The 17,189-nt window shown below is 41.7% G+C and overlaps 1 protein-coding gene across 1 annotated transcript in view; it reads left to right on the forward strand.

Moving 5' to 3' along the window:
* Window positions 1-17,189, forward strand: part of LOC124551011 (DNA topoisomerase 2-like) — a 146,397-nt gene that overhangs the window by 96,452 nt on the left and 32,756 nt on the right. Inside the window, exons 20-22 of the mRNA XM_047125855.1 lie at window positions 1,015-1,248; window positions 15,245-15,359; window positions 15,444-15,626. Coding sequence (XP_046981811.1) covers window positions 1,015-1,248; window positions 15,245-15,359; window positions 15,444-15,626 — 532 coding nt within the window. The remainder of the gene's footprint in view (window positions 1-1,014; window positions 1,249-15,244; window positions 15,360-15,443; window positions 15,627-17,189) is intronic.

Here is a 17,189-nt window from a genome sequence, read left to right on the forward strand (position 1 = left end):
TGTCAAGTACCTCATTCTGCATACTCAAAAGGAATATCAACAATGTAGGAAAAGACAGATTGCTACTTACCGTAATGAAGAAACACAATGAAGACACACAATTCAGACACTCGCATACCACTTTCAGGCACAGCCTTAGTCAGTAAAACAAACACACACACACACACACACACACACACACACACACACACACACACACACACACAGAGACAGACAGACAGACAGACAGAGAGATGTCAGTACAGTTAGTGCTCATTACTAATACACTAGCATGAGCAGGATATTTCTTTCTGATCAGTAAAAAATACAAATTAAATTTGTTATGAATGTAAATGTACTTGGATGATACAGACTCCGAGAAATTATCAGTAAAAAAAGTGCAAAATCTAAATATTGTGGGATGTTTAATTTTTAAGTCTTGCAGTTTTCCTGCTTCTGATATAAAGTGTAATATATCTTATTAAAATTGGAGTAAGTGAAATACCCTACGGTGCCACGAACAAAGAACAGGCCAGAACCGATATTTTATTACAGCTCAGTTCTAAAATTTGTTGAAGAGTTCATGAAGAATTATGTTTCTGTGCATTTTTTTCTGTACATAAGTAAGTTATACATGATTAACTTAATATTTACTTAGCAGCCAGTTACTTAAAAGTTTGAGCATTGTTTCTTACTCAGAATTGTTTTTTAGTTGTAGTTTGAATTAGTAATTCAGAGCCTGCATGTTTCAACTCGTGCTTTAAACATTCCAGTTTTAGGGTTTTCTTCACTCTTTCAGTTTTATGTGGAGCATAATTTTTTTATAGCTATAAACAAACAAATTTCTCAGTGAAAAATGAGACACGCAGCTTATGTAGTAAGGTGGTGTAGTTAGCAGTTCACAATAAATTCATTCTGTAGCAAACGATTAAACTGGAAGTCATTTATCATCAGTTTCAGAAGAATATAGGATGCATTTAGTCTCACTATGATGATGATCTTGTTTACTAAGTATACCACTCATTTTTATTCTAGCTGGATAAAGTTGAAGCAAAAGAGAGAGAAGAGGAAGCAGTTGGTGTAGTTGGTAAGACTGCCAAGGGCAAGAAAGCTGTCGGAAGCACAAAGCTTGGGGTAAGCAGTCAGAAGCCCAACACTCTGCCTTCACCTAGCGGAAGGCGAATTGCTCCAAAAATTGATCCTGACCGCATTAAAAAGGCAGAAAAGGCAAAAAAGGCAGTTGCTGTAAAGGAAAACAGAGACAAACGTGTAAGTATGAGAAGTTTTTGCAGATATTTCTGTGTAGCCTCTGAATATCTATATTTTAGTAGGTTTTCAGGCATTTTGAGTTGAGCAAGATATATTATGTTGATCGAAAGCTCACATTAAATATGAATATAGTCGCCAAGCAGCAGCAGCAGCAGGACGACACTCGCGTACAAAAAATGTTCACGTTTGCGAGCTTTTGAGCTGGTGGCTCCTGGTAGAAGGGTTGAAGGGGAAGGAAGAGGGGTGAAAAAAAAAAAGGACTGGAGAGGTTTAGAAAAAGAGGTAGAGTTAAAAAGTCTCTCAGAACCCCGGATTGAGGGAGACCTATTGGATAGTATGAGAAGACACTGTTTTTTTTTTTTTTTTTTGGGACTGTCCCGGGCAAGATTTGAAAAACTGAGAGCTGAAAAAGGAAGATAGGGTAATACGCAAGTTAGAGATTACTGGTAAAACATTGTGCTCCGCTTTTCACTCTTAACTCATGCACATTACACGTAGTTTTTTTTTTTTTTTTTTTTTTTGGGGGGGGGGGGGGGGGCGAAAATACACACACAAAATGAATATGTAGAAAACTAAAACAGTGAAGAAAGGATTGGTGTGAGGAAATTCCGGGACTAAAGAAATTAACATAAATTAAGATCAGGTGATCTGTGAGAACCGAGGACATGTTGTAGTGCCAGTTTCCATGTGTGGTGATATGAGAAACAGGTGCCGGGATGAAGAATCCAGATGGCACATATGTTAAAGCAGGCACCAATATCACAACTGTGATGTCGTAGAGCATGATCTGCAACAGGATATATCGTGGGTTGCCAACATACACCCTCTGCCTATGCCCGTTCGTCCTAACTGATAACTTGGCGGTAGATGTGTCGATTTAAACTGCCAAACAGTGTTTACATAGCAGCTGGTACATGATGTGCTGTTTCACAGATGGCTCTCATTCTGAAAGTGTGTTTTTTGCCACTCACAGGGCCAGTATAAGGTGGTGGTGGTAGGATGCGAAGGGCAAGGCTTACAGCAAGGATGGTCACAGGGGTAGGAGCTGTAGGGTAGGGAGGTGGGTGCACAAGGAACATACAGGGAGGGCTACAAAAAGCTATTCTAGCTGTGGTGGGCGAATCTCAGATAGTGTGAATCTCTTTCCAGGGTATGATTGTAGGAAGTCGTGGCCTTGTCGAAGTAGCTGATAATGCATTCAAGACCAGGATAATACCGACTGACAAGTGGTGTACTCCAAAGTTGTGTTGTGGAGAGATCAGCAGTACCAGGATTGGATGTGATGGCGCAGGAAATCTGTTTTTGAACTTGGCTAGTGGGGTAATTTAGTGCAGTGAGGACTGAGAAGAGAATGGTATGTATTGCTGTAAAGTGTCTGCATCTGAGCAAGTATATTTGCTTCAAATGCCAAGGCTGAGTGGGAGGGAGTGTATGACATGGAAGTGATGGCAACTGTCAAAATGTAAGTACTGTTGCTTGTTAATGTGGACAGAAATGTGTAGCTGGCCTTCAGTGATAAGATGAACATAAAGGAAAATGGCATGGAATTCAGAATAGGACCATGTGAAATTTGATTGGGAGAACGTATTCAGAGATTACAGGAATTTTACGGTCAGACTCAACGTGTGTCCATGTGGCAAAGATATCATTGTATGAAAACAAACCAGTGGCTTGAAGGCTTCTGGATAACAGGAAAGTCCCCTCAGAGTGACCCATGAAAAGGTTGGCATAGTAAGGGGCCATCCTGGGCCCCCATGGCCATACTGTTGATACATTTGTATGTCTGCCCCTCAGAGGTGAAGTAGTTGCTAGTAAGTATAAAGTTGATTAAGGTGAGCAGAAAGGATGCCATAGGTTTGGAATCAAGTGGACACTGACGGAGGAAGTGTTCAGTGGCAGACAAACCGTGTACGACCCGCATCGTCCCTGAGGGCTTGCCTCTCTTTGGCGGGGTCCTGCTTGGTTACCACAGGCCCCAGTCTTTGCCGTATCCTTTCCCTTCTGTGCTGCATGTCTATCCTCTTGCTACCCCATTTCATCTGTCTTGGGGAACATGCCTGGGGTGCTTTTGGGAATGTGGGAATGTGATCCGCATTTTCGGTAACTGACATCAGAACAATCCCACCAGTGGTTTTTATTCCCTGGTTTTCGTCTTTATCCTTCCTCTATCTCTGGCATTAGAGGATTCTCTTTTTCTTCCTCCCTGTGCACTCCTGAAGGCTAGCCCACACGTCTGACACGTAACAGGTGACTGGGTAATGTGTAATTCCCAGCCCCGGATCGACAGGGAGGGTTCGCATGTACCATATTTACTCGAATGTAAACCGCACTCTTTTCAGGTTTTTGTAATCCAAAAAACTGCCTGCAGCTTAGAATCGAGTGCAAAGTAAGCGGAAGTTCTGAAAAATGTTGGTAGGTGCCGCCACAACTAACTTCTGCCGTCGAATATATGTAGCGTTGCACAGGCATGCTTTGCAGGCAAAAAGATAAATACTAGTGCCAAAACCTCTGAGTCAGTAAATAAATTTTTAAAAAAAAGGTAGAAGACGAGCTTTTTTCTCCGCCCCGAGTTTCGACCACTGCATTTTCATGCATTATCCAATGAAGTAAATACAAATTCCGTATTGTTCATCTTCGAATGTAGCATCATTTCGATGTACTACGAAAATCCGACTGGCAAGACTGTTTTGGATGTTTGTCAATATGGCCAACTCTTTAAGTTCTGAATTTTTTCCTACCTGTGAGAAGAGATGGTTGCTAACAGGAACTTTTATGAATTGTAAATCACATGCAGTATTCTCTTCACCTTAAGAATAATACGAATATAAACATTTTGCCATGTATTCTTTCGCGTTTGCTGCTATCTCATTTGAATCCTGTCTGCCTAATAAACTACGAAACTAATGTGAGACAACAGTAAACGCGTAAGAATATACACATCATGTCATGTTTATATTCGTATTATTCTTATGCCTAATAGCGATACAGTCAGAAATGAAGCACGGCAATTGACTAGATTTTTAAATCTAAGATGACTCTAATTTCTGTGCAGAATGTAATGAACAAAAGAGGCGTCTGCAAAGATTTTCAAACGGTGAAAAATTTTAGCCAAACTCTCGTTCAGAACATCTTCTATCATACGCAGGCGTATTATTTGGTTCTTGTTGATCATTATCAAAGAAAGCAGCAGTGTAAGTAACAACAAATCGCAGTATCTTGCCATTGTTTCGCTAATGAGGCAATTCCTCTTTTTTTATCGTAAGCGGCGGTAGTGCGCACAAATGCAAGCCATGCCGCGAGCGGCGACAGGTCGTAAACACGCACTATCAGAATGCGACAAACAATGCATGACACAGGACAATAATGCATTTTCAGCTTAGAGTGACGTAAACACCTATAACAAAGAGAACGGCACTTATCAGATCAAAGAAAAGTAAGCAATCGATTCAAACCATACGAAGCACGTAAAAAAGGAAGGGTTCCGGTATAAATATGGACGGAGCGCCTGACGCATAGCAATGGCTACCTGGTAAAGCTTAACTGCCAAGCTTAAGACTCGAACCAAACTACTGTAGCTGCATCGTCATTCATTCGACCTAAATTGTGTCTCATATTACAATGGACCAACTTTCTTTCGATTTGGAGGTGCGGCCTAAAACTTTTCTCTCCCTTGAATTTAGAGTCTCAAATTTCAGATGCGGCTTAGATTAGGGAAATTTTTTTCCTTGATTTCGAGTCTCATTTTTCAGATGCGGCTTAGATTCGAGTAAATACGGTACCCCTCTGGTACAGGCCAGGCCCAGGGAGGGGTGATTACCTCAACTGCTACACTCCTAAATTGCAGATGTTTCCCTCTGTAAGGTGTTAGGCAGGTGTGACCTGAGGTTTGAATAATCACCTAACGCAAGTGAGGCCACCTCTGAAGGCTCCTGCCCCCAGTTGGAAGGATCACACTATTGGACACACTGGCAATCATGAGGATTTTCGTGCAGTGAGCCAATCCTCTTCGCAGTCAACATCTAACAAACGTAAATGGGATAAAGATTGGAAGACCCTCCCTGCTGCAGCAGTTCCTTATGGTTTCATGTACTGAAAGAGGTCAGTCCATTGCAATGGTACATCCATTCCTCATTATGAAGGGTGTTGATGCAGTTCCCAGACCTGTGAAATCCTGCTTGTTTACTCAATGGCACTTCGCTTCTGGAGACTACTTCTGATTCTCAGGCACAACTGCTGCTTGCTTCATTTCTCCACAGCTATCCTGCTCATATTGAGGCCCATATAACTCTGAATTCTTCCCATGGTGTTCTGTTCGATGGTCTGACAGAAATAGAAATTCAAATATAAACACGGTAAAAACCCTCTTAATGTGGATAGCTGTCGGCCGAACAGCCTCTCCAACATGTTTTGTAAGCTGCTGGAATGTATGGTATGTCGGCAGTTGGGTTGGGTCCTAGTCACGTGGCTTGCTGGCTCCGTCAGGGCGGCTTCCTCCAGGGTCGCTCTACCACTGATAATCTTGTGTCCATCGAGTCTGCCATCCAAACAGCCTTTTCCAGGCGGCAACACCTGATGTCTTTTTTGACTTACGTAAAGCATACGACACTACTTGGTGACATCATATCCTTCCTACATTATATGAGTGGGGTCTCCAGGGACCACTCCCAATTTCTATCCAAATCTTCCTGTCACTCCATACTTCCCGTGTCCTAGTTGTTGACTCCCATACTTCCATCCGTATCCGGGAGAATGGAGTCCTGTAGGGCTCTGTATTGAGTGTCTCTATTTTTAGTGTGGCCATTAAGAGACTAGCAGCAGCTGTCGGGCCCTCCGTCTCACCTTCTCCGTATGCAGACGACTTCTGCATTTCATACTGCTGCTCCAGTACTGTTGTTGCTGAGCGGCGCCTGCAGGGAGCCATCCACAAGGCGCAGTCATGGGCTCTAGCCCACGGCTTCCAGTTTTCATCCACAAAGTCATGGCATGCACTTCTGTCAGTGTCGTACCGTTCAACCGCAACACGCACTTTACCTTAATGACAATCCACTCACTGTACTGGAGACATATAAATTCCTAGGACTGGTTTTTGACGCTCGATTGACTTGGCTCCCTCATCTTCCTGGCTTAATCAGAAGTGTTGGCAGCACCTCAATGCCCTCCATTGCCTGAGCAACACCGATTGGGGTGCAGATAGCTGTAAGCTGCTGCAGCTCTACAGAGCCCTTGTCCAATTGCGAGTTCACTATGGGAGTGTGGTTTATGGTTCTGCAGCGCCTTCAGTATTGCATTTACTCGACCCTGTGCACCACTGTGGGGTTCGATTAACAACAGGAGCCTTTAGGACGAGTCCGGTGACCAGTGTACTGGCGGAGGCTGGGCCAGCCACTGTAATCTGCTTTCATGTTTTACTCTCTTCTGTTTCTAACGTCTTTGTTGTTTTCTTGTCCTCTTTTGTTCCTTTGTGTTCGTTGCCTTCCCTTTGTTCTTGTGGCTTTTCCTTTCTTTCCGTTTTGTGTTATATGTTTCATCCATTTTATTCTCACACTTATGGCATTGTTTCATTAGGAACAAGGGACTGATGACCTCATAGTTTGGTCCCTTCTCCTGCCTTTAAACCAACCAACCACATCTCTGTGATCAGAGTGTCATTGCAGTCCACCAGGTTTTGAAAATGGTTGATGCATCCTTAGTGCCCACACGCCCTCTTGTTTTGACATTTGATAGAATGGTGCTTCCTTGCAAGATCTAAGCAGGCTATGAAGTTATCACAGTCAGACCGTACATTCCTAACCCGATGAGCCGCTACCAGCATCATCATTTCAGCCACACTCAAATGTCCTGTCGATACTCGGCTAAATATGTAACCTGTGGCAGGGATGCTCACGAGAGTGATTGTTCGCCACATCCTCCCCATTGTATCAACTGCACTAGCGACCATGCTGCTTCCTGTCGAGATTGTCCCATATATCTCGATGAGCAAGCTGTCCAGAAGATCCTGGCAATGGAAAAAATGCCTTACTTACTTGCTCACATGTTATTGGCTAGTCACAAACTTGTTCTACCATCTGGCACTTAAAGTACTGTTCTTTCTAAATCTCACTCCACGGACATGCCCACGCAGACATGCGACCACAAATTAAGCACTGCAGTTGTAAAATAGCCCAGTGTCATGGTAGCACCGCCGTCTCCTTGTCCATCTGTGCAGCAAGCCACCAAACCTTCGCCCCACAGGGCAAAGTCCACTGCTACACAACCGGCATGCTGAAAAGGACAGAATGAGTACTCTTGTGAAGACTTCCTATGCCCCTCCAGCTAAGAAACATAGGAGTCTTCCTGTGCCAATGGGAAACGCTCCAAGAAGTCAAAGAAATGCAACGAGTCTACTCCTTTATTGAATCGGAGATCCTCTTAGACAGTGTCGCCACGTGATACCCTCGCCCGGCGAACCTCTGTGTCAAACTGAGGAGTCTACGACAAAAATGGTTGGTGGTGCACACTGGCAAGAGGGGGACTGCAGATGCCTCTGTAGATCTCATGGAGCAGGATCTGCACCCTGTAGCAGGGAGTCTTTGAAGGCTGGCACTCTACAGCCGCTGAGGTGACACCCCCTTCATTTCTTCCCTCCTCCCCTGCCCTTACAGTGGAACATTCGTGGCCTTCGATCTGACAAAGAGGATTTGTGGCTGATCGCAGCGTCCACTTGTTTTCTGGAGGCAGAGAACAATTGTCCCCTCACAACCATTTTGAGCTCTCGCATTTCTTCCCAGTCCCCCCTCCCCTCCCCTCCCCTCCCCTCCCGCTCCTCACAGAGGATGGCATTCCGTCTCATGGGAAGTCATGCTGCTCATATGGGATGACGTGCATAGTGAACCTCTCCCCCTCAGTACCCATCTTCAGGCTATTTCAGTTCACCTTTTCCTTTGTCAGTTCACCTTTTCCCTTTGTACTATTAACATCCCTCTGTAATTTGATGACACCAGGGCAGACTTTCTCCAACTTACTGATCAGATTCCTCACCCCTTTCTGCTGCTCGATGATGTAAATGCACACCATGTTGTTAGGACTCGCCCAGAGCCTGTCTGAGAACTGTCCTCAGCAAACTTAACCTCCTCCTGCCTTAACACAGGAGCATCCATGTTCCTTTCACACTCCAGGCACAACCATTCCCATTTGGACCCATCCTCCTGCACTGCCCTGCTTGCCCATAATCTTGAGTGGTCCGTTCTGACACACAATAGTGACCCATGTGCTATCCTTTCGCTGACTTATCCCAGTCAAATGGCGGCTTACGAAGGCCAACGATGCCTTACTCTTCCCTGGTGGCATATCTTACAAACGTATTCCTTAGCACCGCCAAATGTTCCATTCTTTGCGCTTCATCTCTATCATGCCGTGTCCTGGTCCCTCGGTGGACTGAAGTGTGCCATAATGCAATTCGTTCATGGAGATGTGCTCTCTGCATTTTTAACAGTGATCCTACGATGGCAAACTGCATTTGTTATAAACAGTTGCTTGCACAGTTTCGTTGTGTTCTTCTGGATAGCAAAAAAGCTAGCTGGATTACATTCATTTGTTTAACAGTTCCACTCCTTTTTCTGTCATGTGGGCCAACCTCAGAAGTTTCCATGGGACCATGATCCATTCCCCCATTTCTGGCTTGACAGCAGCATATGATATCACTGGACTCTCTTGCTATCTCTAACACCTTGGGCCGCCATTTTTCAGGGATTTTGAGCTCCTTTCACTATCTTTCTGCCTCTCCATTGGAAATGAGCAGAGGTGGCTTGGGCAATTCCCTTCTCTTCTCAGAAGTGCTACAATGCTGTCTTTTCTATGGGGGAGCTAGATCGTACTCTCACTTCATCCTGATCCTCTGCCCCAGGATCAGACAATGCTCGCATTCAGATGTCGCAGAACCTTTCTCTTGTGGGAAGCACTTTCTGCTTCATGCATACAACCACATCTGGGCATAGGATACATTTCCCATACGGTGGTGTGAAGCCACTGTCCCTACCAGGTTTAGATAAGGGTATGACAAACATCTTTCTTCTAGCTACTGCCCCATTTCTGCCACCAGCTGTGTTTGCAAGGTGATGGAATGTATGATTCCTGCCCAGCTGGTGTGGTGGCTCGAGCCTCGCAATTTACTAAACACTTCACAATGTGGATTTATAGCACACTGTGCTGCAGTTGACCATCTCATCACTTTGTCCACCCATGTCATAGTTTACCTGAAGAGCTTGCACGTTTACGGACAGTGTTCAGAGACAATGGATACTTGTTCCAGCAAATTAACAGGGCATTCTCAGCTAAAACCAAGACCTGGAAAAATGGATAAAGAGGAGAATGTACAAGGAAAGTTCCTAGCTTTTGTTCCCTTCGTTGGAAATATTTACTTCAAAATAGGAAGAATCTTTAATAACATTCAGGTGAAAGTGATTTTCCGCCCATCATCTAATGTTTTGGATCTGCTGGGATCAGTGAAGGAAAATTCGCAATTGTGGAAAGCGGGAATTTATAAAATGCCTTGCCAGTGGGCTACGGCCTGTATAGGACAAACACGCACAGTGTAAGAATGTTGCGTTGCACTCATCTCCTGTGACCCAGCAAGTCTGCAATTGCAGAACATTGTATCTCCAATGGACATTCAATGGAGTATGACAAATCGTTAATTTTGGCCACAACAACAGATTTTTGGGACTCCGTTATAAAAGAAGCTGTTGAAATACGCATCGTGAGAAAGCCAACCGCAACAGTAGCTACCAGCTGGATAGTGCGTGGAATCCTATCATCTCCGAGATTTGCTCAAGATGAAGACTCCGTAATACTTTAATAACTGCAGCGAATGACAACACTGAAGAGAGCTGATCCTTGCAGTTTCACCAGCGAGGGTGCTGCCGCCAGGCTGTGTGATCCTTCTGTCACTGACTCTCACCTATGCGCGGCAGTACTATCAGCGTGCGATATATGGCAGAACGAAGGATGTCGTCATCAGTCTTAGATGGCTCGCCAGAAGATAACTGGCAGGTGTCCAGTTGAAATATGGTGGAATGAAATTTATGACGACCGGCTGCAATCCCAAAATCTCTTCGAACAATTGGAGCATGTTTACCAACTCTTACTTCATCTAAATAACAATTGAGGATGCACTGTATTATTTGTGTATTATTTAAAAAGTAAGATTTAAATAGATTTGTTTTTACATGTCTCTTAAACCTTTTCGGAATATTTGTTGTATATTTCAGATCCCAGCAGAATATACTGTTTCGAATTCTTTCTTGCTAAATGTTAGTTAAGTATAAGTTTTGTTCCAGGGCTGTGTATAGTCTTCAAATGTAATAGTTGTTGATGCTGTTCTTTGTGAATTGAAGATATACCCAAATGGTGGAATAGAATCATTAACTCTTCAAACAAGTTTCTTAGTAATGAGCTGGAGAATGGCTTTTATTATTGTTCTTGTGGACATTTTCTGTAGTTCGATAATTGTATCCATTTGCAAAAGATCTCATACATATAGCAACTGAATGTACGTAGGAATGGCGTGTAACTGTTGAGCACTTAGCTGCTGTTCTCACATTAGGGCTCAAAGGGCATAAAGTGCTGAAAACTCCTCTTGCCTAGTATTTTTGCGTGTTCATCCCACATAAGGTGACTTGAATAAAACACTAGCAAGGGCAACCTGCTCAGTAAGGTATAATTCTGACTGGCACATGTCTAATTAAGACACTGGAAATTTGTTATAACGCAAATCTAAACTCGAATGATGGTCCTCCAGGGAGAGACAATTGGTTGAGTATTTTGATGCAAAGGATTGTTAATCTCCAATGACATGCTACAGAGTGATTAATTCAGTTAAAATGTGGGACTACGTTGATAATGTAACACCTACACCCAAGTTCAAAGCTGTGTACTACTATAGGATGTGGGTTTTTTGAGGGCAAATCAGATATAAATGGGATTTTTGTTATGTATTGTTTCCTTCTTTAGCAAAAAAATTGTCTGAACAAGGAAGATTTTTTTTTTTGTCCCAAGCAGTGGAGAATGAAACTGGTTGTCAGTAGCCAATTGTACTAGTATCCCTCCATGACCATCTCATTATCAAACTGTTGCCCTTGTAGAGCTTCTGTCAGCACCCAAAAAAAGCACCACAAGTTGATAAGCCTTGGAGTGTAGGGAGGATGATGAAATTCAGTTCAGTGCACTTATTGAAGTTTTGAGTCAGTTACAGCTGCATTGTGGGGCCTGGCATTGTCGTGGAGGATGATGGCCTCTCAAATAGCTCTTGTCTTTTGCAGCAATATCCAGCCCTCACCCAGTTTGACAGCTCACAGTTGTAATCAGCATTCATTGTGCATCATTAAAGTGAAATATCAATTAACAAAATGACTGCGGTTGAAGATGGTAGGAAGAACGGTGGCAGCTGACATTAGATTCTTGGTTTACACTGACGCTCTCCCCCCTTTCCTCTGCCACACCATACTGGTTAGTTTTTGTTCTGGATTGTAGTGGTGGATGCACATGTCGTCGCAGGTCAGGATCCGTCTAAGAAATTTTTCTTCTTTGCAAAACCTTGCTGTAAACATCTCCCAGACCTGCAAACTCCCAACTTCTGATCTGCAGTAAAAGGTGGGGGACCCACATAGCACAAACTTTCCTGAACTTCAGGTAATTTCTGATGATTATTTGATAGCTCCTGCAACTTATTTCAACCTATTCTGCAATTTTGGATGCACTCACCTATTGGTTTTCTTAAACAATGTCTTGACTGTGTGAATGTTTTCATCCATAATGCTGGTTCGAGGACGGCGATCGTGTTACTGATTTTTGTACTAGTTCTTGTCCTCCCTGAACTCTATGCCAACTAAACATGAGTCATCGAAATTTTTTCGTGAACTGTGACATCCATCTCTAAAAAATTGTTGCTTGATCTCCTTCACAAGCAAGAAATTTTATAATCGTGCATTGTGCAATGGTTGAGTGTACCTGTTGCTCAGGCATCACAAATGCTACTGACAAACTGGTTGGGAGTGTGGAATGGCCAGCTCTCCCATTAGAAATGGTCCCCCCCTCCCCAAGTATAGTGGGAACTTGGATACAGCCGTACCAACAGAAACAAAAAAGTTTATATTTTACTTATGTTTGTTAAGTTTCTCTAAAAGTCGCTGAATTTACTGTTTATGCTGGTTCACAATAGGAAATTCACACTTACAGGAAGAGAGAAACAAAAACTTGAACATAAGCTCATGGCCTGGATTTTGTTGTTGTGACGCACCAAACAGTTTCTGATGGGGCAATATACCTTAAATCTTGCCCCTTGGAGCTTCTGTGATGTGTGATATGTCGTGTGCAGTTGCAGTGGGGATCCACCCACACTCTGTGTCAGGGGGTGTGTACAAATAAAAGATGTACTGCTCCGAAGATTTTTAGGAAATGTTAATTGATGGGCCTGTATTTGTTATCTATGCAGATGAACTATCAAAATCAAATTATGGAAAACCCAGGATGGAATGTAACAATATTATGAAAAGTACAGTTGCTACTCGTCATATAGTAGAGATGCTGAGTCACAGATAGGCACAACAAAAAGTCTCGGAAAGCGAGTTTTCTGCGAACTAGATCTTTGTCAGAAATACTCGGGCTTCAGTAGCCAGACAGTGGTGAGTGTGCACGTATTTGTGTGTGTGTGTGTGTGTGTGTGTGTGTGTGTGTGTGTGTGTGTGTGTGTGTGTGTGTGTGTGTGTGTGTCACATTCTGAGAATCTCTTCCTTGTGCCTGTCTGTGAGTCGGCATATCTGCTATATGGTGAGTAGCAACTATCTTTTTCATAATATTGTAAACTGACAAAACGTAGTTGAAATAAGTCACCAGCTTCCCTTTGACCCTTCAGGCTGGGTTAAACTTCACTGTTTCAGATTCAATAACTGCAGCCCTATTCATACATAACTATGAGGGTTGGAACTTCAATAGTGGCGAGTATTTATTTACAGCTCATACAAAACAGATACGTGTTTGAAAGTTTCACTGACCTTCATAGTAGTCACCAGCATTGTGTATAACCCGTTGCCAGCGATGTGGAAGTCGTAGGATACTCTTAGCTGTGCCAGTTGTGTTGACAGCTAGAGTGGTACGGTCTATTGCCTGACGATTTGGTAGCAGTTGTGAAGCAAATGCCATGAAGTGTTTCCTTCAGTTTAGAATTTGAGTTGAACTTTTGCTTGAAATTTTTTCTATTACTTCTAGTGCGTTTTTAAAAAGTATTGCTTGTCCAATTTTATGGGTGGAATTTGTGAAATTTCCCGCCTGCTGGGTTCTTTCATTTTGACTACTATTTGCTAATAATGCAGCTTCACTGAATGTGGCAGAATAGGTCTTTTATTCATTATTGACAAAACACGCCACTTACAACATTTTCACTAATTACATTTTAATTTTCTAATCAATTTTGATTCTCTCAGTTGGTTTCTTCTTTAAATACCACAGGGTTTAACTTCGATACTGTTTTAACACAAAACCATCTTAGTTTTAAAAAAAAAATTTTTAAAAAAATTCTTTCAATTGTACTCGATCATTTGTTCCAGATTTCACCTAATTACATTAATCCTAAATATTCCTACCAATTGCAGGACCTATAAACTTCAATAAAATTATAATTTAGTAACCAGTTTCATTATAACAATTTTAGAAGTATATGTTTACCTATACCACTACCTTTTGTTTAAATCAGTGATTCCTATTTATTTCAAATTGGATCGTAAAATAAGTGTTTCAAATGGGTTTCAGTGGACTGTTAAGTTTCAAATTCCTTTGTTGTATTAGTTATAAATTTATTCTAACATTTGGGATTGGGGTATCAAAGCTTTGGAGTCTTTCCTAAACTGGGTGGTTGTGCTCTTCCTTGGACTTATTGGACCTAATTCTTTAATAAATTTTAATTTGTAGTACTCCATATTTATTAATTTGGTTTGGTTGAATTTTCTTGTGCTTTTATTTGTAGAATTCTTCTTTACCATAGCAGTCATTTATTTTGATCTTTACAATGTAATGGTCAGACTTGTCTGTTGCCCTTGGGGCTGAGATTTCACAATGGTGAAATTTATCCATGCAGATATGTTCAGCTGCCATTTATATTTTCTGAATTCAGAATGTTTCCAGATTTTTAATTTGAGGTTTCTTTTTAAAGCATATTAATTATAAATTCAAATATATTAATAACTGAAATGTGTGACTTAAGATATATCAAACCTAAGCAATTAAGATTTAAAATTGCTTCAAACTGTGTCTCCGTCATATTAAATCACTGTACTCAGTACGAGGCAGTAGGTTGTTTCCATTGACAGCAGTGGGTACCAAGATTCAAAGGAAACATTTTATTTACAAATCAAACACTACTGTATTAAATGCTTTCTGCCCTAGTGTACAAGTATTCATTGTGACATGGTCACAGATAATTTGGGTAACAAACTTGCAAGGTCACATGCTAGTGACTTAGACGTGGGCTTTTTGAATTGACTATCTTGGAAGGTGACATTACTGATTGCAAGGCTATTATAGCCGCAGTATTGCAAAGAATATTAACAAAAGTAGGAAAATTATTTTCTTAGATTGCTCAGTATCTGGGTCGTTGACATCAAATATTCAGCTCGGAGGAAAAAGATACGTGGCAAAAAATGGCAATGTGCAACTGGGATCTGGTGATACAGATTATGTTACTGTTACCAAGTGTTTTAACCTGTAATTACTTAACGTGGGGAGTACAGAAGTGTGAAAACTCCCATCTTACATTATTACACTTCATGTAGCGGATGACAATTATCCAGTGCCAGATTAACTCAGTGTTATCTCAGATATAAGTGTCACTCTGGAATGGTGTAAAATGCAGAGGTGTCCTTAATCGTGCAGAAAAACTGTTGTGGGTAACGCCTGCAGAGTAGTTGCAGCCTGTGAATTGCAGTTTTTTGTAGAAAGTGTTTTTACAGCTAGAAAAAATTATTTCCAGCAAGGAAAGAAAGATGAGGATACTCCTGATGATGGTGTGGATGCCAGACCACTGCAGGAACGAGTGGGAGTAGCCCCAGAACAGCTGGAAAAGAAACTCAAGGAGAAACGCAAAGGTTCGTGTGCTTAACTGTGAATTATCAGTTTTGTCCACTGAATTGTAAGTTTTTATAATGTAACTTTTTCATTTGTCTACGCAGAGACGTTGAAACAAACAAAGCTGACTTTCAAGGGTAAAAGCAAGGGGTCTCCTAAGAAGAAGAGAAAGTTTGTGGATTCAGATAGTGAAGAGACAGATGCCTCTGTGTATTCAGCGAGTGAGTCCTCGCCAGAGAACATCTCTCCCCCTGCAGCGCAGAGGACGACGGCACGTAGGACGGCAGGTGAGCAGTAAATGTCACTGTCTCTGTCTTCACCAGCTGTATTGTGAATAATCTGTGGACTCGGACATGAAGAAGACATTCAAAAGCATTTGCTGGACTTGGGTACTTTAAATAACATGACATTGGTCATTATTTTTACCCTTTCCCACATCATCAAGCCAACTATTCTGAATAGCTCTGTATGTGTAATATCAAACTACCCCTTCTGTTAGTAAAGTTATGCCACATCTTTATTCATGATCAGCTTAGTTAATATATTTCCATTAGTTACCTGATCTACTCATCTTTAGCATTCTTTCATAGCATCACATTTCAAACGTATCTGTTCTCTTCTTGTCTCCACATGATAGTTATCCATGTTTCACTCCAGTATTCTCTCACTTCAGGCAAACCATTTCAGAAAAAGGCTTAAATTATATCGAGTATTAAAGTACCCAGAAAAGCTTTACTTCCTGTCAGCATGCATTTTATATCCCCTCCTTTCCATGAAGTTCATACTATTACCTCTTTTTTGAGACATCATACCTTCTGGTCAACATATTTTCAAAGTCGTTTACAGTATCTGACAAAACTTTTTTGATGAAGCTCAGGATTTTAACTTCTTTGTACCTGAACTTAAATTCCTTTTCCAAATTTGTCCTTGACCTCCTTTGCTAAACCTTGCACAATGTAGAGGTTGAATACCATCAAAGATAAGTTACAATCCTGTCTCACTCTTCTCCACTACTGCTTCCCTTTGATATCCTTTGACTCTTAAGACTTCAGTCTTTTTGTTACAAGTTGTAGATATCCTTCCATTACCTGTATTTTATCTGTGCTACTTTCAGTATTTTGAAAAGTGTTTTCCATTCAGCATTGTCAAAATCTCTAACTCTACAGGTACTCTAAGTGTAGTGCGCCTGTCTTCAACCTGTCTTCTGAAGTAGTGGTAAGGGCAGTTTTGCCTTGCGTATGCCAACATTTCTCCACACCCCAAAATGAAGTTACTGAGTGAAGTAGTGCAGTAATTTTCATTCCTTCTTAACTGACCTTCCCAGTGGTTGACTTCTAATGGTTCTTCTGCTTTTGTATAAGGAATCTGTGAAAGTATTTTGCAGGCAGAACTTACCATGCTGATTGTCCTTTAGTATTCATACCTGTCTTCTTTGGAATTGCAATTAATTGTTGAAGCCTGAACGTATTTTGCATTTCTTGTCGTCGTACATCCCTTCTACATATTCCTTCCATTTTCATTCTTTCCTTCTTAGCTTGCCCACCTGAGCTTTTGATATACATAGTAGTGCTTGTCCTTCCTCCAAAGATTTCCTTTATCATAATATCCATGTCATCTGCCTTTCCCATATTCATGTGCACTTGGCCGGTTCTTCACTTCTCCTGTAGCCATTCCTAATTTGCCGTATACACTTGTCACTCATTTTCAGACTTTTTACTCCCTTTTGCTTATTCACTTATCAAATTTTTATACTTACTCCTTCCATCAATTAAATTCTATATTTCTTGTGTTAGGCAGCCTCTGTAGTCTTCAGTGCATAAGGGCCTGGGTTTGATTCTTAGTACTTCCTC

Source organism: Schistocerca americana, chromosome 9, assembly GCF_021461395.2.
Source record: "Schistocerca americana isolate TAMUIC-IGC-003095 chromosome 9, iqSchAmer2.1, whole genome shotgun sequence".
NCBI lineage: Eukaryota > Metazoa > Arthropoda > Insecta > Orthoptera > Acrididae > Schistocerca > Schistocerca americana.